Source organism: Eleutherodactylus coqui, chromosome 4 (assembly GCF_035609145.1).
Source record: "Eleutherodactylus coqui strain aEleCoq1 chromosome 4, aEleCoq1.hap1, whole genome shotgun sequence".
Lineage (NCBI taxonomy): Eukaryota > Metazoa > Chordata > Amphibia > Anura > Eleutherodactylidae > Eleutherodactylus > Eleutherodactylus coqui.
The window spans coordinates 140,239,489-140,264,989 of record NC_089840.1 but is presented as its reverse complement, the minus strand read 5'-3'; the positions used below and the strand labels follow the sequence as shown (position 1 = coordinate 140,264,989).

General features: G+C 43.7%; 1 protein-coding gene across 3 annotated transcripts in view; it reads right to left on the bottom strand.

Annotated features, from left to right (window-relative positions):
* The window catches only part of LOC136625751 (C4b-binding protein alpha chain-like), a 603,882-nt gene that overhangs the window by 466,310 nt on the left and 112,071 nt on the right, over positions 1-25,501 (bottom strand). For 2 of the 3 annotated variants that reach the window (XM_066600212.1, XM_066600214.1), the window contains 2 exons: positions 22,187-22,266; positions 17,622-17,983 (listed from right to left, as the gene is read on the bottom strand). In XM_066600212.1, the coding sequence (XP_066456309.1) occupies positions 17,769-17,983; positions 22,187-22,266 (295 nt within the window). In that variant the 3' untranslated portion in view covers positions 17,622-17,768. Of the gene's footprint in view, positions 1-17,621; positions 17,984-22,186; positions 22,267-25,501 lie in introns of those variants that run through there. The other variant, XM_066600213.1, reaches the window with a different exon arrangement.

Below are 25,501 nucleotides of genomic sequence, written 5' to 3'. Positions count from 1 at the left end.
TTTTTCACGTCACTTCCCAGCATAGGAAGCTACCTACGGTGCAGACCCTTTTTAATGGCCACCACCATGCTGCTCTGGATCTCTTTCTAACTGCAAAGCCTCGTCTCATCCAGCCTTACCCAATGCTTCAAGAAAATGGTGCCCATTGTGCCTGCATCAGCACTTTACTGTGCTGCATCCAGCTCTTCCTAGCCGTGACTGTGGCTGGTGGAGGGGAGATTGTTATACAGCGCTGCTGCACTCTTCAAACCAGTGCTGGTGAGCACAGATATTTTCTTATTCCTTGCTCCCTTTCCCAGCTGGATCCTGGACCCCAGGAGACTGGGTCAAATAACAAGCGTTACCTACCACTTCATTCTGTAAGGGGGAACGCTTACCCCTTACACTACAGTAGCTCCTCTGAGGTTCTGATCAGATGGGCTAGCCTTCATTTTCCATGTGCACCAGTAAGCTTGGGTGCCCATGACCTTGTCATCAATTCACCAGATATCCTTCCTTGTACAACTTTAGGTAGGTACTAACCACCGCATACCAGGAACACTTTCTGTGTATTTCAGGCCTTCACTCTTAGTCCATGTTTATTGGTAATCATGATTTTTCTTTTCTGTTTGTAATAGAAATATTTCTTGTGAATGTCTTATGAAAGTTCTCTTATTAGCAAATATCATGTCTGTCTTTTTTAGGCTTCTTCCTCCCTTTCATCTTCATTTTCATTTATAACAAATCTCATAATATATTGCCAGATCCATTTTATTGCATGTGCCTCCAGTTCCAGATAAACTCTATCGACAAACATGCAAACATAAAAATCTGTGGTAACATGCGATTCATTTCGGGGCTTAAACCCCCCTTTTTCAAGGGGTCTATGTATTGGCCCAGTACATGCTATCCTGGCCCCCTCCATAAATGTCATACATGTCCTGTCTCGTGTCGGTGCGCTGTGCAAAAGTGTCTAGTCATTCTATTATGTGTATTGCACAGCTGCAGCAAGTGAAGAGTTAAGTGTTTGCATGAGCCTCGGAGATGCTTACAATATATCAATTTGTCTTGTCACGTGGTATGTGTGAGGATATAAATGGGAGTGTGTGAGAGCGGGAAAAGAGAAAATTCTCCTGAGAGTGCCAGCCATATGGGGGTACCTTCAACCCTCATGTGGTGAAGAATGGAGAAAGAAGAGCGGTTCCTGATGCCCTGTGTGACAGCAACCGTGGCAGTATGAGTCCCTTGTGAAGAGAGAGAGAGCGTGAGCAAGAGAAGGTGCATACAGCCAGGCGTAGTGCAGAGATACTCCTTTATAATTTTTCCTATGTGGCTGTCCTGAAGTCTGGGATCACCGCGTAGAGGTACACCCATTTGTCTTTCACATCCAGCTGTCCTGAAGTCTGGGATCACTGGGTGGAGGTACTCATAAGCTTACTTCTTTACCTGCACTGCCAATCCTGTATTAATTGTACCATCATCTGGAACTTATGTCTAGTAAAGTTTTACCAAGCCTTGACCATTCCCAGGGACCTGAGGTACGGTACTTCTGTCTGCGGCTCGATTATTTACTAACAAGGGTCATACCAGTGGGTAACGGAACGGTGGCGTCTCCTGTGACATCGGCTATCCCTGTTCTCCAGTTTATTGGGCATCCCTATCCTACAGGTATCCGGAAGAGGCCCAGCGCTGCTCTGGCCGAGGCTACATGTGTCCCTCCGGGAGGGAGCCTGGTAAGTGCCACCGTAACAAGTGACCACTCTACCTTCCCAGCTCCCCCACGTGTGCCTTGTGTCTGGGGTCACCCTATGGGACACTGCCTGCATTCTATGCTTAAAAAAGTAACACGCCCTATGTCACTACAGCTTTTTAGGTTTGTGTGCTACTACCACTATTAAAAGGACCAATTAAATTTTGGTTTCCCTACCTCTGGCTTTTACAATGGGGATGGGAAAGGAGGGAATCTGCGGTTCTACTTTTCATTTGATCAAGTAAACATATACAGTGGTGCCTTGACATATGAGTTTAATCCCTTCCGAGGCGGAGCTCTCAAGCCAAAAAACTTGTATGTCAAAGCATTTTTTCCCATTGAAATGCATTGAAACGCCATTTATGCATTTCAATGGGGAAAGTAACTGCAAGTAAAAAAAAAAATCAATACTCACCTACCGCCGACGTTCTGCGATGATCTGCAGCGCTGCTGCAGGCTGTCACTCCCTCCTCCATGCTGACAGAGTACTGCTTTCTGGATGTGGGGCTTGATTGCCCGCCTCCAGCAAGCTAATGCTCTGATTGGTTAGCTCAGCGACGCGTCAGCCAATGAAAACCGGCGCTATGCTAACCAATCACAGCCATTCAATGACGTCATTGAATCAGGTATTGCATTTTTTTGGCTTTTTCAGTGAATGTCTTTGTTTTTTTTCTCTCCCCTCTGTGATTTTAATGTAGTTAATAGTGAGATAGCGTAGGTTCTAACGGACGCACAGTAGCCTTGCCGTGGCCAGTCAGCCTATGCGTTTTGGTCAAAATGCAGAACTAACACCCACATTTATTAGTATGCATCAGTATTTTTTGTATGCAGTTTGCTAGAGATTTTGGGGGAGCCCAAGATGTCAGCCAGGGCAACCCACTGCTATGTCAGTGAGAGTTGCTATCCTGTATGGTGGAGCACACCCATCTTTGGCTGACCTCTTTGGTATTATTCACATGTGCAGGCTATGTTTGTTTGCGGTCGCTCCTCGCCAATCTGGGCTGGGTTGAGTGGGTGACTGCACATTAGTCTGCATTGAACAAGTAGCTCCTCCATATCCTAGTCTGTATGACTGCATTCTATTAGGGTTTATAGCGATTGCGCCTGCCCTATGGCGAGTGTGCCTGTGGCAATGTGCCTGCTTTATGGCGATTGTGCCTATGGCAACTGTGCCTGCTCTGCAGCATATCAAGTATTGCATTTTTTGGGCTTTTTCATTGAATATCACCATATATTTCCGAAGCGCTGTCCTATTTACATATATTTCTTCTATTTTTCTAATCAAATCTGTTGTAATCCGTCTCTGAGGCTCTTAGAACCAGATATGAACAGAGCCTTAGAAATTAGGCAAAAAACCCTACAACTCATCCCTGTTTCTAACCTTTGGATTTTTTTATATATCAGCCATGATAGCCTAGGTGTGTCATTTTTATAATCAAATGCTACTGTGATTATATTATATACAAATCTAGTAAAATGGTTGCTCAAATGTCATAACCTGACATATGCGTGCAATAAGCTAACTATTTACAACCCAGTTCAAACTGGTCTCTGTGGACTTTTTGAAATCATTTGTTTGTCATGCCTTAGTCATCCTGTCTTCTACGCGGAATCAACTTGTTAAGTGACACAAGTAACAATGAGTGATGTTTCGGTGGAGGGATGAGCCAATCTGTTAAAAATTCTCCTCTTCATTGATTCTCCAAAATGATGTTGCCCCATTGGTGAAAACTGCTTCTGTCTTCTCCACTGGATACCCAGTAGAGCAGCAGGCTTAATTAAAGTTATGCACACACTGAACAATCACTGCATTAGGAACACCTACTCAATAATGGGTTGGGCAACCTTTTTGGCGGTCACGGCTTACAGACGTCAGCGAACAAATTGCACAAGGTTGTAAACATCTTCCATTCTTAACTTGACCTCTGTCAATTGGTGCACATTGTACTGTTAAGTGTTAGCAGATCTCACAGCCCTTTTCAGCATATCCCAAACATATTCAATGGGGTTACAGTCCAGTGAGTTTAAGGGCCAAGGCAGTGCGGAGAATTAATTGCTGTGTTCCTCCAATCACTCCCCAGTGATCTGAGCTTAATGATATCGTGCATTGTCCTGTTGAAAGATGGCACTGTGGTCAGCAAAGAACAGATGGTTAGCTGGAAAGTCTCTGTTGTGTTTACCATTCAAGGATTGTGGTATGATTACCACAGTCCTAGGCCATGTCAGAAAAGCACTCCCTAGACCATGACAGAGCCACCACTGGCCTTTTAAACCCCATCATTGCACGCATGCTCTTCATATCAGATGCAGACCTGGCCATCCATATGGATCAGCAGAAAATGTGACTCGTCACTACAAGCAACCTTCTGCCATCTATCCAAGGTCCATTGACGTCTTTCCTGGGCCCATGTGAGATGTTATTGGCAATGATGTGGTGTTATCGGGGGAACCCTTGTTTGTCATCGGCTGCTGAAACTCTGTCAAAGCAAGGTATGCTGCATGGTCACTGTGAAAATTTATCTAAGTTCAGCGCTGTTTTACTGTTGGGTTTGTTGATCCACAGCGGCCTGTTGTTGCTGAGATAACAGGCATGCCATTCATTGTTACAACATTGTAAAAGGTCTACATTGACTTATAGGAATGCTGCCTTCCAATAGGGGGTGCTGTAAAGGCATTGTTCCATCTTCTAATTTGCATATTTCCCAGAGGACCATAAATTGCCTTATAAATCACCTCACACCTTCTAAATGCTCTCCCTAAGGAGAAATGATACCCTTCCTGATCCACATCTATTGGCCTCTAACTGGCTAAGCCAGAAACCTACTGCACTCTGATGAAAGGTAAAAACCCTGAGACAGCTGTCTGGGCATGGTTGGCTTTGTATCATAATTCCCAGTCATTGTTATAAGGTCTTGTTAAAAGGTCTGACATTGACTTCCAATAGATGGCACTGTAAAGGTAGTGTTCCATCTTCCTATTTTCAACATCTTTATCCATTCCCATCTACTTTACAGCATTACTGTTTCACGAGCATCTCACAATATCTCTTACTGACGCATAATGCCACTACTTAAGCTAGCGCTAGGTGCCACTTTACAAAGTATCCTTTCCCTGTTACTGTACATAGCGTCATCCATTAACTAACATAACCAGTAACTCTAAACATGGTGTCACCACTCTTCAATTACAGTATCTTCAGAGAGATACTTCTCCAGTTGCATCCATCCGCCAATGTACATGTCCCTGTATGTGCGCACACTAACTGTCATGTTGGACCATTTTTACATCTCTTACAGCTGTCGCAGTTTACAGGTCTTTCTTCAAAGATAACGCCCCCTGCGGGAAGAGAGATTCTCTTGCAGTGTCCTGTAGGGTAACCCGGACACATAACATACGTTGAGGAGCTGGGAGGGTAAAGTGTTGGCTTGTCACGGTGGCACTTACCAGGCTCCCTCAAGGAGGGACAAGTGTAGCCAAGGCCAGAGCAGCGCTGGGCCTCTTCTGGACGACCCCAGCATGGGGATGCCCAATAAACAGGGTAACAGGTGTAGAGGGATTTGTCACGTGTGACACCACCGTTCCGGTACCCCCCGGCATGACCATCGGTGGGGTAAATAAGTGAGCCACAGACAGTTTAAGTACCTCAGGTCCCTGGGAATGGTCAGGGCCTGGAAACAACTTTACTAAAAACTTTACTTTAGTAGTGCAAGGCATACATTCAAAAGATACTGTAGTGCAGGTAAAACAAGAGATTTCAGGTCAGGGATGAAACTCAGGATGACACCGGTCCTGCAGTCCACATTATCTATCAGGTACAGCTCCTGGGCAGGGAACACTCCAGAGAAGAAAAAGGGTAGGGTCACTCGACAGACTCGCCAGCAGACAAGTACCTCCACTCAGCGGGACTCAGATTTCAATACGCTTGAGTGTGAAAAACAGACGATTAAGTACCTCCCCACTAGGCCCTGATTAACTGACTTGCGCTCTGCTCACTCTCTCTTTTTAGGGCTCACTTACAATCTGGATTGAAGACACGCATTCTGGGAAAACCTCTCCTCTTCCTCCATCTTCAACACATGAGGGCTGAAGGTGCCCCCATGTGCCTCTGTATTTGCTCTCCAGCAGCTCTACAAGATGGAACCTTTTCCCACTCTCAATCACACACATTTATACCTTTTCTCACACCACGTGACAGGATAGAATTGATACATTCACAGGCAGACAGCTCATATTTTGCAGACATTAACCTATCACACACTGCAGCTGTGCAATACACATACCAGAATGACAAGACATTTTGCACAGTGCATCAACACAAGACTTTACATGTATGACATTATGGAGGGGGCTAGGAAAGCATGTACTGGGCCACTACACTCTCTCCTTCCATGCAGTCTGTGTCTTGTTTTTGTCCGCTTGTACATTGAGCCCTTTTATCTCTCTTTTTCAGCCACAGCTCTCTATATTCTTATGCTGCTCCCTCAGTCTGAGGACATTATCCTTGTCACCCCTCTTCCATGACTGCTGCTACATACAGAGCACAAACTGCTGCTGCCATGTCCCTGTGTGTGCTGCCAAGTAGCACACATTGCTGGTTTCTCCTCTGCTGCTGTCACTACCTCCCTCTGGTGGCGCAGCTCAATTTACTTATATTGGCCAATATGGCAGCCGAGAGCTCCAGGGCAGACCTAGTCGGGGCCTATACCCATTCTATCCAATGTCCCTATATTGGGGACATTCTTCTCAGTGCCGATATGCTAATCGCGTCAGTTCTGACATCACTATGGGTAGAACCTACTTCCAATACAGCCCCAAAGAGGCTATACCAAAGTGGCAGTGTCTAGTAGCTGCAATCTCATCTACCTGCTCCCTCCCCCTGGCAATGTCTCTGGCCGGCGGAGGGGAACAATCAGCGCTTGTCATGGTCTTCAAACTGGTTCTAGCAAGCGCTAGTCATCTGTGTCCCCACTCCTGGCTCTTGGTCCGGGTACTAGACAGGAGGGGGCAGGGCCTATTGCCATAGCCTATCACTGCGGCCATAGGCCGCATCTATCAGTGGCTGAATATCGCTCTAAACAGTAAAGTGGAGAACAGTCAGTGTCTCCTCCTTACACCTATCCAACATTGGTGTAGCCTAGAAGCAGGGCAATCTTCTGGATAAGGGTGGCCCCATGTCTTGAACCTAGTGGGTCTAGTCTGTAACTAGATGGAGGATAGGGAAGATGTTTAATGCAGTTGGAAAGAGCCATGTATATAACACAGTATTTGGTAGAACTGAAAAAGCCCCAAACACAATAAATAGCCACAAATACTTAGCTGACAGGATTCCGCTGCCTCACCAAACACCAAGGGCAGGACAATAACCAGCGCCCATATAGAGGTGGGCCTGGAATAAATACACTTCCATTGTGACTGATTCCAAGAGAAGAGAAGGTGGAGCAACTTCTATTAAGGGTGTGTTACAGGCAGTGAGAGTGTGTTTTTGAGAATAATTAGTAGGGTGCTGCCAGTCAAAATACCTTGGACTAATAGAAATGTTTGACCATAAAAAGAAGAAAATGAAGGACTGTAGGCGCTACCCTCATGATCTAAATAGCATGAAGGCAAAAGGATTAAACCCAAATAAATAAATAAAAAAGCTTTGGGTTAAATCCTTTTGCCCTAGTGCGATTTACATCATGCAGGTGTAATGGCCCAGAACCAGCAGGGCCCCTTCCTACTGTTATATATCTGTCTCATGCCATTGTCCTGTCAGTGTCTTAATTGTAGTGTGCATTTGGTATGTGTATTGCATCTCTGCAGCATTGAATGGGGTAATGTCGGGGTTATGTCTGGAAAATGTATCTTGTTGTATGTCATGTGACCTTGTGATATATATGTAGGTGCAAGGAGAAGAGAGAGTTGTAGGGGTCTTCTTGAAGGAGTGCTTGCATAGAGTGGGAGTCAGTTAACCAATCTGCAAGTGAGTGAACCCCACAGGCATTAATCGGTCTGTGTGTGGAAAGTGGAAGAAGCTGAGCGATACCCTTCTGCTCGGTCTGGGCCTGCACTACCCAGGATGTGCCGGTGCTACCACCAAGCAATGAGAGAGAGAGAGAAGCACTTCTGCTTAAGAGAAAAAGGCACCAGAAGCGTGAGTGTTGACCAGTAGAGTGTTGGAGGGAGAAATAGAGTCGCCGGGATCGGGATCACACAGATAACTGGACTGTGGATTGTCCGGATTACCCCAAGAAGTCCTCCCTGTCACACCACCTTCAAGAAGTTTACTTTGTGCCTGACAACTGTTGTATGTTGAAACTTTGCTGAAGTTACAATAAACGGAGATTACTGACTGTTCCTGGTTTGTCCAGAAAGTATCCCTGTGTATGGACTAAGTTATTTTCTTAGCTGAGATTCACTGCAGAGGACAGAACGTTGGCGCCACGAGTGACAAGAAGATTGCAGGTAGCCTCCGGTTACATTTTCCCTGTGACCTCCCCAGCAGTAACTTGGACGGGTCCCGAGCTACACTCAGGGAAAGAGATAGTAGCGCCACCCTGACAAGGCCCTTATCTACCCCGCCATCTCCTCGGCTGTGGAACTGCTCCTCGGACACTGCACAGGTAGCACCTATGGTCCTACATTATGGCTGAATGGCCAAATCTGTGTTGGCCAATCAGTCCATAAACCATAGGAGATATTGTAGCAGGGAAGAGAAGAAGGGAACATTACACACTGAGCCTACTAAGGAATATCCGACAGACAACTCATCAGAGGCCCTCTGCAGTGACAAGAAGACAGCACAAATGACTGTCATCTGTAGGTTCATGTGACTCTGCCACACAGGGAAGTGCTGCCCATGAACAGCTTAAATGTCACTGTTTATTACTTTCACTCCAAACCTTAAGTTGTAAAAGAGGATAAAAAACCTGCAATACATCTAGAACAAAGACACCCAGTGCCAAATGTCGTGGCACATATGCCACAGGGCACGTGTGTCAGGGCTGACGTCACTCTGGCTGCTCTTCCTGATTGCACCAGCGCTCTGAAACACAGGCATTATTACAACATGACCCTTTCTTTCCATTTGAGTCATTTCATCAACTAACAGGTTATCCTAGTCCTCGGTTTTCCCTTGAAGTCTATATTGCCATAATTTCTAATCATAGATCCCTCTTTCGGCCAGTTTTAGATGAGCATATGTCTAATATGGACATGTTACAGATGACATTGTAACTGTACGTCTTCAGAATTTCATCAGTAAATGGATATCCCTGTTTATCCTGTGTTCAGAAACATATCCATTGCGGCAATAATCTTATGTCTGTATACACAACGGGGCCCAAAATGAAAAGAACAGCCTGTGGCTTTCAGAACAGAGATTTGGCTTGAAGGACTTTTAGGCCCCATTGTACACTTGTAGAGGCCTTGAGTGGCTAAAACGACGGAGAAACCCCACAAATGACCCCATTTTGAAAACTACACCCCTCAGCGAATTCATCTGGGGGTGTATTGCGTATTTTGACCCCACAGTTTTTGAATGAATCTAAACAAAGAAGGAAAAAAATTGTGATTTTCTTTTTTTTGGCAATTGTGTCAATCTAAAAAGCAGGGTTTTTTTTGTACAGCACACATATGAATGACGACTTGTACCCAAAAATGGATACCCCTGTTTGTCTTGTGTTCACAGACATACCAATTGTAGCCCCAATCTGCTTAGAGGACCCATGGTTAGGCCTATAAGGGAGAGAGCAGCTATTGGATTTCGGGCACAACTGAATAAATTCCAGGCCCTATTGCACACTTGTGCAGAAAAAAAATTGACTCCCTAAAAATAATCCCCCCACCCCCATTTTGGCGTACCTTAAAAAGTAATATTGTAAACTGTGTGGTATGTCCGAAGTCAGGGGTAATTATGGGGGCCTGGTTGGGATGAGCACATGGGGCAATAAAATCGGATATTCCTCCTCCTCTAATGCTTTTTAGGGGGTGTTTCTTGATCTCAGCGGCAGGGATGGGGTGTAAAAGGTGCAGCTCTGTGAGGCTTCGTAAGCTAGCTGAGGTGAGGCAGTCTCACACAAAAGGCGCTCGGCAAGCAGCTCCTGGAACTGCAGGAAGGTGAGCGTTCTTGGGGCTTCTTGTAAATTACGTATTACAGGTAGCGATTCTTTTAATGCCGGGTTCACACGGCCGTATGTGGAATCTGCTTGCAGAGGCCTACAGGGGAATCCAACTGTGATTCCGGGCTGTGGCCCTGCGTACAGCCACGTAATGTACTGCGCACTCACACAGGCAGTCATCCATAGTACACCTTTTTTTGTTTATATTTCCAGCGGTGTCACTTAGCGATGGCGCGGGGAACCCGTAGCCCGTACACAATGTAGTTGCATATGGGCTGCGGGAATATCCACGACCATGGAGCACAATGGGCTCTATGTTGCGCATATCGGCTGTAAAATAGAGCATGCTGTGTTCTGTTTTCTGCAAGTGGATTATGTAATTCCAACCCGCTAATGTGAGCGGAATTGTGTAATCCAATGTATTTGATTGGTTCACATATTACCACCGAGCAAACGCATGCAGAATCTGCAATTTCTATCCGGTTGTGTGAAATCGGCCTTAGGTAGATCGCTACCTTTTTATCACATGACCAGGGACCGCTCAACGAGGCCACCGGTCACTGCTCCAGGCTCTCGACTACCTTTGGTAACTGGGAGTAAGGAGATTTTAAATTTCCCGGGCTCCCTGGCACCTGCGCATTTGTCGGGTGTTTTGCTGGCGGGCGCATGTGCAGAAGCCAGGGAAGGTCAGCGGAGGCCTCGGTAAGAAGTTTCACCTCCTCTTACTGATAGCATCGGTGAGGGAAGATGAAACTTCACCTTTTGTTTAACTTTTATGTGATTGCCATTATCCATTGGATACGATCCATGAGGGGAAATGAAACTTTAACTTTTTTCACTTTTTCGTGATCGTCATTATCCATTGGATAATGGCAATCATAGGTCTGGAGACCGGCAACCACGGTCCCTGGTGATATCTCCTGCCTCCCAGCTACCTTCAGTAGCCGGAAGCCAGAAGATTTCAAATCTGCCGGCCTTCTGTGCATGCGCGCGACGTCATACGTCTGGCGCACATGCGCAGAAGGCGGCGCCAGGTCCTTTCTGGACTAAATGGCCATGGGACATCGAGGAGGATGGGGGTGAATTCGCTCAGCTGCCCTCATGGACCCTATCCATGAGGGCAGCTGAAACTTTAACTTTTAAAAACTTTTTATTTACATTTATGCGATCAGCGCTATTCATTGGATAGTGCCGATCGCATTACTGAGGGAAGGCTTCCCGCGATGACCCCCATGACATCTCCAGGTTGTTGGCTACCTCCAGGAACCAACAGCATAGAGCTGTCACGTCCTCAGCCTGCAGGGCTTTAATACCCAAAGGAAGCATGTTTTTACATCCCTGGGGATTAAAGCCCACTTAAGCAGGACGTAAAAAGGCAATGGGGTGGTCACTAAGGGGTTAATATAAATGACTACATCACTTCTTCTTACTACTCTCTTTACTATGCTAGGCCACCTGGCACGCTCCTACTGCTATTCTGGAAGCTGGGAAGGTTAAATTATTTCACACACACAATAATGCTACTTGCACACGAACAGGGTGGATTCTGCATGCGGGAGCCAACAGCGGAATACGACCCTGTACCCGGTCCATGCGTATCTGTCCTGAAGTCTCTTTATCTGAACTGCAAATGGTCCACACTGCTTGCTGTCGACATACACAGTATATTCTTTTTTTAAATTTCTTTTCCTGTGCCGTCACTAGGTGATGACTTGGAATCCGCGGGCCTTCCGCAATGTCAATTGGCTGCCATCTGACACTCTGCATGCCCAAGCGATGAGGCACAGCAAAACTTCCTCACTCCTCTTGCGCCCGGCTGCAATGCTCGGAGTACCCTGAGTGCCAGAGTGGTGGCAGCCAGCATTTTAGTGAATGTGTTTAAGTTAATGAATTTAACTCTTCCAGCTGTCAGAGTGGCAACAAGAGCTGGTCAGGCGGCCCTCAGGAGGCGCTATATACCATTTAAAGCACAAAGGGGTTACTATTTAGGGCCCCGGAGGTGTTTCTTCTACTTAGAGGGATTTCTGTTACTGAGTGGGGAAACATAGAGGGTCTTATTACTAAGTGGACCCTATAGGGGGTCTTATTACAAAGTAGGGTAACAGGAATGGTGTTACTATTAAGAGGGCGAATCCCTCTAGCCCTGCCCCCTCTCTTGGTTCGAGAAGAATCACTATGAGAACCCCTCTAGCCCCGCACTCTCTCTCGGGGAAGCCCTGGGAAAGCCCCACCCCCTGTCTCTCCAAATATGGGGAGATTAACACTATTTTAATTGCTTTTGTTTGTTGTCTGTGTGTATTTATATCCATAATAAACCTGGTTATTTATTTAAATCAGAGTATACATTTGGTGTGCAAGTTGGTTCAGATATGCATTGTCTTTTTCTTCCCTAGGTCCTGCCCAATCTTTTCCACACACAGTATTAACTACATGTGAGAAAGATAGGGCAAGAGTACTGCCAATGAAAATGAAACCATTGGTTTTGTTTGACAGGGGAAGAGGAGGGCACTCTGACCGATCTGGCCTCTGTCGCCGATTTGTCATGGATCGACTAATCCAAGCACACCTGCCACTACCAATTTGTTATGGCAAAGCTTAGATAGATCACTCTAGTGGGATTAAAAATGCAGAGTCATTAGAATACAGACGGACTTGTACCCAGCTTTCCCAAGCACCTGCACACATGCAGAACGAAAGATCAAATCACCCCTGGTTGGGCTAACATCTCCAGCACTCGACAATACCAACACACACTCATTGCCACCACCAGTTTTAATCACAGGGAAGCTGGAACCCGGACTAGGGAATATGAAAACAATCTTCGGCGTTATGTTTCGTTTGAAAACGGACAAGGCTTGACTAATAAATTGCAGATTTATTCTAAAAAAGACTAGCAGGGCTAAATATTTATAAGTATGCAGAAAAAGATGTTACTATGAAGGTAAGGTTTACAGGCATACACAACAGGCAGTATTTAAAAAAAAAACAAGGAGAGAATAAAGAAAAAAAACAGATTTGGGATATTCGGCCCAAGGTTCGGTTCGTGTGGAGTCACTGAAGCAAATGGGAAAGCCTTATGCTCTAGCGTACCCCTGAAGTCTGACAATAGGGGTTTGTTGAGCCTCAAGTTATAAAGAATTCCCCAGAACATAACTCCCGCCCCCTCTGAGGTCATTTAGAGAGGTGCGTACAACCTCTGAAAAAACATAATTCCCCATGTTATCCATATCTCTGCAGGAGACCCCCTGATCAGGAATATATACCCAGCATATTTTTGGTCATGATTTTATCTATTCAGCGATATAAAGCATGACATGTAAACTATAACCAGGTACACAGATATGCCATTTGGGGGTGATACTGGGCCCATTCCGCAACATGTGTAGATGTGTTTCATTCAGCTAGGACCTTCACACATCTAACAATCCTTATTAAGAGATTTTCCTTTAATAAAAATCTTGGAGCCATGGAGTCTGTGGGAACCATCTGAGGTGTCACACTTCCCTGGCAGGGGGGTAATTAACATGGAGTGGAATGCTTCTGCACAGAATCTGCAGCCAAATGTCACATGGTAGTCAATGAATAAAATTAAAATGCACTATGAACAATACATTTTTTGTGGCATTTTGGTGGTATTTTTTGGACAGTGTTTTTTTTTCAAAATCAAGTAAGCCCTAGCTATGGTTTTTTGGAGGTTTTTTCCCCCATACACTTCTGCATAAGAAATTAATAGAAAAATGAGACCAAACACACCTGTAAAAATGCATTAAATGGCAGTGTGTAAATATGCAATAAATATGCATGATATATGCACAATAAATCAATGGATCTGCTTGTATTTTTGCTTTTTTTGTGAGCGTGAAAAACACTGGTAATACACGTGCAAAAAAAGACTGCAAGCAAGATATTTCGGGATTACATAGTATTTTGGTTCATGATAACAGTGTGTATTCATGGACTGAAACACTACATACACCCGTGTGAATGTGCCCTTATGATATTAAAACTACTATACAAGGACAAATATTACCACATACTGTGACCACATAGTCCTACCCACCAGTTTTGCAATTAAAACAGAACACAGTAGTAGAAGTCCAGTAACTTGCAGCTGTTCTGATTGTAGTTGTTATTCACTTTCATTGCTTTCTCTGTGTAGCCAAGACCTTCTTAAAGATGTTCCCTGATGCTTACAAAGTTTTGCTCCTTGCTTTTCTAGCTCCCATCTCACCCTCTATATAAATTTACCATCCATATTACTTGCTTGGTTGCCCCACACAGTATGCTCCCTTTTGTGACCCTCACAGAAATGGTGTGCCCTTTAGACCCACACACTAATAGGGATGTTTTTAATGCCCCCACATAATAGTAGTATTACTTTACAGAATAATAATAATATTCTCCTTCGTGCCCCCACACAGTCATCATGTCCTCCTTTATGTCTCCACACTTTTCTGCATTTATCGAGCTCCATTCCCATGACTACTGCTTGGGGCCTTTACTGGTTTTCTGCTACCCCATAGTTTTCAACTGTATCCAGCGCTTGCTGGAAGTATCATAGCACCTTCATTATGCTAATGTTGTATATAGATATCAAAATTAGAACTGTACTTTCTCTTCATGTGGTATTTACAGATTGCTACTTTTTGTAGTAAGTGAGATTTATCAATTGAAAACAGGCATAAAAAGTCTGAAATATTTGCAACTTTTTGACATGCATGCCTGCCCACATCCGGAATAAGGATAGAGATGTATGCACAACTGTACCTGATGAGGTTGTTCTGATGAAATGTAAGTTGGGGGATTATCCTCTCATTTCCACTATGGCATCAAATGGAATGTCAATAGAAAAGGAGGAAGACGACAAGTATGATATGTGCATTACCAGCCCCACAATGAGAAAGAAACAAGTGCTATGCATACATCAACACAACACAAAGAAGCCTAATTAGATGCATTATAGGTTTCATAAAATAAATAGGATGAAATAACCTTTACCCATTAGTGACGCGCCCATATTATGCCATAATGACCAACCAATTTTATCATTTTTTTTATTATCGCATTTACTAGAGTCATGACTTTTTAATTTTTCCGTCGACTTTACCTTGTTTTTTGTGGGACAAGTTGTATTTTTAATGTCATTGTTTTTGGATACATATAATGTATTGTAGTTGTAGTATATGTATTGTAGTATAATGTAATGTATTGTAATTGATTCAAATTTTTTTTTTTGGGAGGGGGGGGGGGATTAGGAAAAAAAGAAATTCCATCATTTTTCTTATTTTATTTTTAAAAGCATACAGAATAAATAATGTGACAACATTCTCGAGGTCAGCAAGCTACGGTGTCATCAAGTTTATACAGATTTTTATGTTTTGCTATTTTTGTACAGTAAAGCTTTTTTTTAAAACATTTGTTGTGTTGCCACATTCCAAGTGCCATAGAGTTTTTATTTTTTTCCCGACAGAGTTCTATGAGGGCTTGTTCTTCAAGTTATGAGCTCTAGTTATTATTTATCCCATTTTTGGGAACATTTTGATTATTCTTAATTCTGTTTTCCTCTAGAGGCAAGATTAACAAAAACTGCAATTCTGGCACATTTTTTTTCTTTTTACTGTAGATACAGTACAATTACGTCCTTGCCAAATTTATATTTCTTTTTTAATAGCTTGCTACTAGAGATGAGCGAACGTACTCGTAATGAGTACTTACGCACCCGAGTACCGCCATTTTCGAGTACTTCAGTACTCGGGCGTAAAGATTCGGGGGGCGCTGGGGGGCGGGGAGAGGCGCGGCGGTGCGGGGGGTAGCAGCGGGGAACAGGGGGGAGCCCTCTCTCTCTCCCTCTCCCCCCCACTCCCCACTGCTACCCCCCGTGCCGCCACGGCACCCCCCGAATCTTTACGCGCGAATACTGCTGTACTCGAAAATGGCGGTGCTCGGGTGCGTAAGTACTCGTAACGAGTACGTTCGCTCATCTCTACTTGCTACTCTTTCACACTTTTTTTTTTTAAGATGTATTTTTCTGTACCATCACATTCAAAAAACTCTACTTTTTTTTGCTGTCAATGGTGCTGTTTTATTGGTTTGCTCTTTGCGGGATGAATTGTACTATTTACTGGTACCCTTTGGTGATTTATATGACTTTTTGATCACTTTCTATTCTATTTTTGGTGAGGCAAATATCACTGCCATTTTCAAGCCTCCAGGTGCCATAGCAACTCAACAGGTCCCCATTATCACATTGTGGGTTCCAATGGCTGACAGAGGGAGCCCCATGTCTGTCAGCCTTCTACATGCCATGGTCACACTGATTATGCCAAGTAAGCAGTTAAACAGCGAGGATAGGAGGTTTCTTCCATCCCTGCTGTTACAGCAGGTAACTGTCACCAGGCAGCCAGGCCTCTATTTCTACTGGCATGGCGGACCTACGCCGCTATTCTGATGCAGCGCTATAAAGGGTTGCTGCATTAGAATAAAGCCAATTACTGACTTCCATAAAAGGCGTGTGGGCGGTCACTAAGGGGGTAATACAACATTGAGAATGTGAGAATAAAGCAGATTAGGCCCATGTTTATATTTATACTACTTCTATGTCATATTTTTTTAAAGACCCTTAAAATGAGATTGCACCATAGTACATATTTATATAGGTTGTATTTATTGGTATATTTTCCAGGTAGTTATAATTTTATAATTCAAAAGTTTGTGTTTTTTTCAGTAAATAAATGCTAGTAAGCTTTTATTGTTTTTATAGGTTGATACACCTGGACTCTGAATGTATAGTTCAATAATATGATGGACAAAATACATACAAGGGTTAAATTGAAGTCCTGCTTACTGTGACTCGCTAATTTTAAGAATTTATTTTATTTAGGCCCCTGCACACGGGCGGAAATTCCGCGGCAGAATTTTCGCCCATGCACACTTCCATAGGACTGCATTAGATAATGCAATCCTATGCAGACAGACGAGATTTAACCGCATGAAAACACGCGCAGAAAACAAATCGCGGCATGTTCTACTTCTGTGCGAGTTTCGCATAAGCCCGCACAGAAACGTCACAAGTGACGCACTAGCTCCGCTCTGCGCATGCACCCACTGGGCAAATAGCAGAGTGGGCAGACGCTGGGAGCAGGTGAGCCGCAGTGGTCACTGCAGAGACACGGGTCAGATCCCGCTGTAAGAATTCTCGCAGCGGGATCCAACCCGGCCATCTGCAGGAGGCCTTAAATCAATATTGTTAAACATATATTATTTATATCTGACGAAGCACCCGGTTCAGGCTCAAAACACCTTGTCTTGCAAGCTTGTATGAATAAAATAAGTTATTACACTTGCTAACAATCAATGTGTGATTGCCCTGTCGACACTGCCTGACATATCCATGCTATCAAATGGAATAGGGCAGTGTAAATTACTTCACCACTACATGTTTATTGTGATAGCTATGAATGGACTTCCTTTGCTAATGTTTACCATGTGCTGCCATCTTGTGGTAAATTCTGGATACTACATAACAATTTAGAATCATATTTCATGTATAAACAAATTATGAATTGATATTTTCTGATATGTCACAAAGATGTACAAATAGATATTACATAATATTTACATTATTTGTATTTGAATGGTGATTGTGGGATTTTTTTGCCACCAATTTTTCTGCAGATGTTTTTCTAATAAATAAGGCCATTTAATGCTTATAAAATACCGTGACCTTGTTTGAGCTTATTTAGAGCTTCACCAGCAGTGGGATGAGTTCTGTTTAAAAATAAAAAAAATATACATATGAGAAAATGCAAGTTTATTATGTAATATATAATATAGGTTTGATATAACATAAGCAGATATACGTAATAATGCATTGCTGATTAACCGATCTGTTTCTTATTGCACTAAAACATCCTAAAAATAGAATAGCAAAAATTATTTTCTTAGTCGTCTTGGATACATTGAGTTTTCTTATCTAATATGGGACTGGTTTGAACGGGAGCGTTCAGTTGCCTCTTCTTAATTTCAAGGTCCAGCTTCAAGTTCTCTATCTGTAGGTAGAGGTGTTGCACCTGCAGGTATTTAATCCATTCATCTGGATTTGAATTACATTGCCGAGCTTCTTCTTGCAATTCCCAGATTTGATCACACACGGATTCTATAAACCAGATTTGTCAATCGTTAGTCTACAATATACAATCATGACTTTTTTCACAGCACAAAGTCTTTTCATCTAATAAGTGATATAACCCATAAATTCTTAGCTTTATTTTAAAATGAATTGCCACTCTTAAATATCAATCTGTTCTTTTAGTTATGGCTTATTCACATGAGCTTATATCGGCCAGCATTTTCACGGCCGGCCGATATTCGCTACAATCTGATGCATGGGCTCGTTGTACATGCCATCAGGCAGGAGGGGAAACAGCTTGGCTCTGCATAGCTGTCTCCCCCTTCCCTGCCTCTCTGCAAGGGGAGGAGGCAGGATGGAGTGGGAGCTAGTGCGCTGAGCTCCCGCCCCTTCTTGCTGCTCTGCCCATGTCCCGCCCCCTCCCATTGCCAACAGCAGCAAGGGGCAGATAGAAGAAGAGAAGGGGGAGGGAGTTTGGCAGTCACACTGCTTAACTCCCTCCCACCTTCCTTCCCCGGCCGCTGTCATTAGCTCCGTAGTCCGGCCAGGAAGATAGTTCCAGGACTATCTTTACTGCCCAAGCTGGGCACTTTTACTCCGGGAATATGCCTGTGTAATCAGAAGGTAAAGTATATCGGCTGGCCGTGAAAACGGCGGCTGACATACGTTACTGTGAATAAGCCCTTAATCAGAGGAGACTCAAAATTATGTGCCAATTTATTTTAATATACAGTATCCTTATAGCCAGTTGAAACACTGTGTTTCTGACAAAAACATTGTAGCACAGCACATTAGTTTGGAGTGACGGAATCAGTGTCGCAGACACTCAGGGGATTAATGGAAACAGTGTAGTGCACCGTGCTATGCTGTTCCTGTTACCATTCACTTCAATGAGAGCTACGGAAACAGCGCTATGCTAAGCACTCAGCTCTTTCTGTAGCCTCCGGCCGGGTGGCGGGTGGCCGTGGCAGCAGTTTCCCATGTCAGCTATGAAAAGCCTTGATAGGATGACCCCATTGAACCCTAAAAGATGTAGAGATTCTCTCGATTGAATGAAATATTAATAATACAAATGTAAGTAGGGCAATTGTACATGAAGGCGGCATAGCTTTCACATTCTTCTATTAAGTGCGCGCCTGTCCTATTCTTGTTAATGAAAACAGATAACAATAGGACCGTTTTGATGTTTTTACCTATTTTTTTTTGCTGGAAAAAAAAATCAGTGTCCAGTTGTTTGCCGTAGGTCAATAGTAAAATAGTAAATGGCCTACAAACAATGCCTTTTTTCATGTTACTTTTAAAAAACGTTTTAGGCCTCATTCACACGAACGTGAAACGTACACCTGATTACCCACTCAAAAAAATTGTGGCTAATAGAACCAATGGATTCCTATGAAAACGTTCAGACGGGAGAATAATAAGCAAATAAATAAAAAAAAAAAAAAAAAAAAAAAAATCGCACCTTAAAATAATAGGACATGCGCGACTGAAATCCTGCAACTGAAATTCCCAGCGGCGTGAAAAGATAGGACCTGACATATCTGTGGTGCGCGCTGCGCAGGAGTTTCCATAGACTCCTATCGGAGCTGTATAGCAAGGGAAGGGTGGGAGTTTAGCTGCGTACAACACTCTGAAAAGATGACAGGTGTCTGTAGTTTAGACATTAGAAGCCATTAAGAAGATTTCTACAGACCGAGGGAATTTCGAGCAGCAGCACACTTTTTTATGCAACACGCAGCTCGTGTGAATGGGCAATTTCACCGCTAATTAAGCTGCTGGCTTGATAGTTGGAAATCATCATTTCATGCACTTAGCCACGATTTTTGTGTGCAGGTAACTTCGGCGTGAATGTCACGCTTGTGTGAATGAGGTCTTACTGTGTCTTTTTAGTCTGTAGCATTTTTTTTTAAATAACAGTCTTTTCTGAGGTCTGGAATTTTTGGGGGCTTTTCTCATATACATCTAAAAAAAAAAGCTGTATGTGATCAAAAAATGCCTGTAAAAACATAAACCTCATCAAAAACAATCAGAAAAAAACACCTGAAAAGTTTTTTAAAAAGCATGGTCTGTTTTACACAAGCATATTTGTAAATGTCCGTAATATGGATATAACAGTATTCTGTCAATATTTAATCACTATTTGCATTGATTGGTAATATTTCAATTGCCCAGAAATGCATCCAACAGAATACAGATAGAATCTTGATATTTTCTGTGCTTAAGGCCTTCTTCACACGGCCAACAAAGTTGCGCTATTTGCTCGCGTTGCGACAATGCTACAAATAGCGCGTATGTGAAGCCCATGCTTTCCTATGGGTTCCTTCACATTTGCGATGTTTTATAGCATGCAACATTGCGAGTCAAAAATGCAATGTCTATGCACACAATTCCCAAGGTTTTGTAGCCCATGTTTCCCTATGGAGCCTCCCTTTCTGTTGCATCACATTGCATGAAAACACGATTTTCATGCAGTGCGGTGCAATGCAACTTTGACAGAAGAAAATCCTACTATAAAAGCCCTAAGCTAAGCCCTAGCTCCTAGAAAAAATGGAAAAAAAGAATACATCACCTTAGACGCTCTGTCAGATCCGCTGCATTCACGGTCCCCGACAATTTACTTCATCATCTCTTCTGGCCAGGGACTGAAAAGTCCGCGCCTTCTGAAAGTGCTGCCTCTGATTGGCTGAGCGCTGTGATGCTTAGCCAATCAGAGCCAGCGCTGAATGAATCATTAAATGGCTGTGATTGGTTCGTCGAGTGCTGGCTCTGATTGGCTAAGCATCACGGCACTAAGTCAATCAGAGGCAGCGCTTCCAGGAGGCGGGAATTTTTTAATCCCTTGCCAGGAGACATGCATGAAGATCAGTGCTGGGGACCAGGGAGAAGATGCAGCAGAGCTGCAGGCGATGTATTCTTTTTTTTTTTTTTCAGCAGGTATGGCTTATTTTCGGGGTAGGGACTATACTTCAAGCCTCTCACCCCCGAAAATACTCGGAAGTGGTACACCACGTGCGTCTTTGTAGCGCTACAAAAGCACGGTATCGCAGCGAGAAAACACAGTGATATCGCACAGACCACCGATGCAATATCACTGCAATTTTCTCATTACGATATTGTGTCGCCTGTGTCCATGTAAAGGAGGTCGTAGGCTATAAAATCGCGAGATATTGTAGCGATGCGACATTGCTACAAAACGCCATGTGAAGCCCATGGTTTCTAATGAGTTGTTTCACATGAGGGATGTTTGTATCCTGAAAGAACCCATTGGATACTATGGGCTTCATACATGCATTTTGTAGCGATGCTTTTGTAGCGAGATTTTGTAGCCCGTGTGAAAGTGGCCTTAAAAAGATGGGTGTGATTTGTCCGCGGGGCAGGAGGGACCCGCTGCGGATTCTCCATGTAGAATCCGTAGTGGGCCTGATTTTCCCCGTGGACATGAGGCCTAAAGCATATAATAGAATAGAATTCCTCAAAAACTGCAACACGTGCAGGTGAAGTTTCTGGTGCATTTTTCTCTTGAGGTTAAAAATGCCCTAAAAATCCCCACATGTAAACATGCCATGTTTTAAGGAAAAAAATACTACCAGGGTCAAAAATGGCCAAAACCCCTTTCAAAAATGTGCAATATGTACAGAACTTCCTATTCTTCTATAGGTTACCAATTACCATCTGGTTGCAGCCTTTTTACCATTCAAAAAAAGACATGAAACCTGACCTAATCATTGGGTGTAAATCCAGTCTAGAGCTTTCAATTGCAACCAGATTTTAAGATCTAAGACATCTAAGTAGAGTTGAGCGAACGTACTCTGCCAAGCTTGATGCTCGTTCGAATATTAGCGTACTCGATGGTGCTTGTTACTCGAACGAGCATCAAGCTGTGTTTGACCCCGCCCCATTTTTGGCCCCTCCCCGCTGTGGAGAGAGAGACAGAGAGAGAGACAGAGCGAGACAGAGAGACACAGAGAGAGACAGAGACACAGAGAGAAAGAGAGAGAACAAAGAAGAAAAAATAAAAAAAGCTCGGCACCCGGCGTCCCACATTCAAAAATGCACAAGTCTACCATTGTAGTCAATGAGGTTCGTTACTCGAGTAGAGCTCTCGAATTTTCCGAAAAGCTCGACTCGAATAACGCGGACCCGAGCATTTGGGTGTTCACTCATCTCTAGATCTAAGTGTCACAAGCTTCCTATCTGTTAACTCAATACATATATTTGTAGGTATTTTACCTTTGCATACAGGGGGTTTACCGCTCCAAGTACCGTCTGCTTGACATTCTCTGTAATTTCTTTTTGATATCATTAAATATCTTGAATATAAATAACAATAAGAAAATGTGATGTTAATGACATATTCGATTTATTCAAATCATTTTATATGTAGACTACGTACTGAAGAAAATTTAGGCTTAAAAATAACTGTAAATTATAATTTTTACTTAAATTAATAGTATAAGCAGAAATATGAAACTTTTTATTACATATAAATGCTTCCACACACAGGAGTCTTGAGACAGCATTTTACAGTTGCTGTTCATAGGCGTCTATGGAGAGAAGAGGGAAAGGAGTAGGGAGCAGCAGCAGTGTGAGAGAGAAACGGGCGCTGCTGCTGCATCTAGTGTTCCATCCCAGTGCTGCCTTCATGGCTACAGACTGTTCAGTCCTACTGTCTAATGTCCTCCATACTGCTCTTGCTTGTGAGGTGTGCTAGAGAGAGAAAGGCAAACAGAATCTCCTTTTGTCTCTGTGCATTGTATATAGTGTAGTGGCCTGGAGGGTCCTCCAGAATAGTCACACTAACGTTTGTCTGTCTCACCTGTCCATGCACTTCCCATAGGCATAAAAGATGCTGTGTGTCAGAGAAATCCTGTTTCTCCCCTTCCTAAGATGAGAGCTTAGTGGTTGCTTATTGGCTATATGTCACGCTACTGCTGATTGGTGGGAGAGTCCAGAGCGGGAAACACTAGCATGAGTCTCTATGCAGAGGGGGAGGAGTTTGGTGAAAGTACGGGAAGAGAGAGGACGTGAAGGAGGAGTTAGGGAGGAATTAGAGAGGAATTGGAGAGTAGTCTGCAGCAAGTTGTGGTCGGAGAAGGAGCTGTGTTAGCAGTTCAACCGTGTGTGCAGTGATTCCCCAGTCCAGCAAAGCTAGCGAGGTCCCTTTTCTGCTCCATTGTCTTTCCAGCAGTGAGGAGAAAAGAGTTGGAGGTCATCGTTCCACCTAACAGTGCGTTAAACTACCTGGTGAATTCAAAGCCAGAATTAGTTCAGCAGCCATTACAACTCTCATTTCACTCCTGTATACTACACTTCCAGTTAGCCCTTCAGCTAGTAACAACTGGGGGAAGATTATTACTGAGTAACCTCTAGAACTAGAGAGTGAGCGCTGAAGGCAAGTGTGAATCAAATTGTAAATCTACTGTTTTCATCGTGTCAATTAAGTGCATCATTGTTGGCTCTGCTACACCTGTGTAATGCTGTAAGTTTAACTGTTATCACAAAAAGCTTCAGTAAACCTGCATGCTCCCAGTTTACTAATACAAGTTACTGGACTCGTCTCAAGTTATTCCGCCATTATTACACTTGGAAGTTCAGGTTGGAGTACTGGCGTCACCCATGACAAAACAACTATTTATTTTAGACGTATCCTTATAGAACACTGAGAAGAGCACCGTTACCGCCACTATCAGGAAGGATTACAGAGCCTTCTGTGACAACGATCTTATCATCCCCGTGGTCTCCCCCACTTTGGCGCGCTCAGCTTGGCTGTTGCCTTTTAAGAGATATCATAGCAGCTAGTTTCCACACAGTCTGGAGCTGAGCCAAGGAAAAACTAAAGAGATGGATCCTGTATAAGGCTAAAACTGCTGCATGAAGAGTCATACAATATTTGGAATTAGTGTTATTCCTCATGTACACATTCAACTGCTTGTTCTGAAAATTCACCTGAAATGACAGGTATTGCCACAGTGTGCCAGATTGTGCTCCTGGGTATTGTAGTATTATGCACTGACAGGAGCACAATTCTGCAGGTGTAGGTTGATTGACTGTCTGTGGGGTGGATTAGTCCAGCCAGCCAATCATCATGGGTCTCTATATATATATTTCAACCCCTCTTTTGAAAGGGTGCTTGTCATTTTACTTACTGGATTCTGCTATGAGCATGCATGCTATTTGGTCTGTAGTCTGTCATGTGTGTTGCCTGCATGCTGTTCGGTTCAATGTTTGTCTGTTTGTTTGGCGTTATCTATGTTGGGTCTAAGTCCTGTTCGTGTTTGCCACCCGTCCAAATGGTGTTCAGACGCCTGAGTCCAGTTTGTTTCCAACGTCTGATGGTGGGCAAACACCAAAGTCTAGTTCTGTTTGTTTCCTCTGTTTGGTGGTGGTTGGACATCTGAAGTATTCTTCCCATCTGATCTGGACCTATGGTATATGTTGCATCTGACTTCTGGTCTATACTTTGTTATACTGCTAAGCTGGAGTGTTGTATCAACTGGTAAGCTGTTCTGCAGTATTATATTATCTATCATTTGTATCACTTCTCCTTACTGCTACTAAGGCTTCTTTCAGGCGAGCGGGATTTTAGTGCAGAATAGGCACGTGAAAAAAATCACTGCTAATAGAACTAATGGTTTTCTATAGAAACGTTCACCTTGCACCTTCTAAAGATAGGGCATGCGACGGAAAAGCTCGCATCTAAGGTCCGTGTTGAGAAAAAAGATAAGACCTGACCTATCTTTGGTGCGTGATGCGCAGGAGTCTCCATAGACTCCCATGGGAGCAGGACATAAAGGGAGGGGAAGTGAGTTTAGATGATCCAACGGTCAAAAAAGAAGACAAGTATCTGTAGTTTAGATATTAGAGGTCATTAGGAGGATTTCTACCGACCGAGGGAATTCCGAACAGCAGCACATTTTTCCTGCAACACGCAGCTCCAGATCGTGTGAATGGGCAATTTCACTGCTAATTAAGTTCAGGACATGATTGCTGAAGATCGCCTGTTCACGCTATTTTTCGTGCAGTATACCTGTGATTTGTTTCACACACCTATTCTGCACTAAAACCACGCGCGTGTGAATGAGGCCTTAGTGAGAGACCAGATTACCCTAGGTTTCTGACTTGAGACCGTCCTCATAGGGACGATTATTTCGCTTGTAGGCAGATTCCCAGTTTCTGTTAGACCAGCGTCAGATACCTCGTTATTGTTAACTTATGACATATATTGCTAGCCTCAGTTGTTTACTGAAGTATTCATGTGTTGGATATCTGAGTCTATCATGTTTCAACGTTCCATTTTTTTTATACCTTCCTAAGGGTGCGTTCACACGAACGTATATCGGCTCGGTTTTCACGCCGAGCCGATATACGTTGTCCTCATGTGCAGGGGGGGAGGCTGGAAGAGCCCAGGAGCAGAAACTCAGCTCCTGCCCCCTCTCTGCCTCCTCTCCACCCCTCTGCACTATTTGCAATGGGGAGAGGCGGAACGGGGGCGTGGCTAATTCTCGAAACTTAGCCCCGTTCCGCCTCCTCTCATTGCAAATAGTG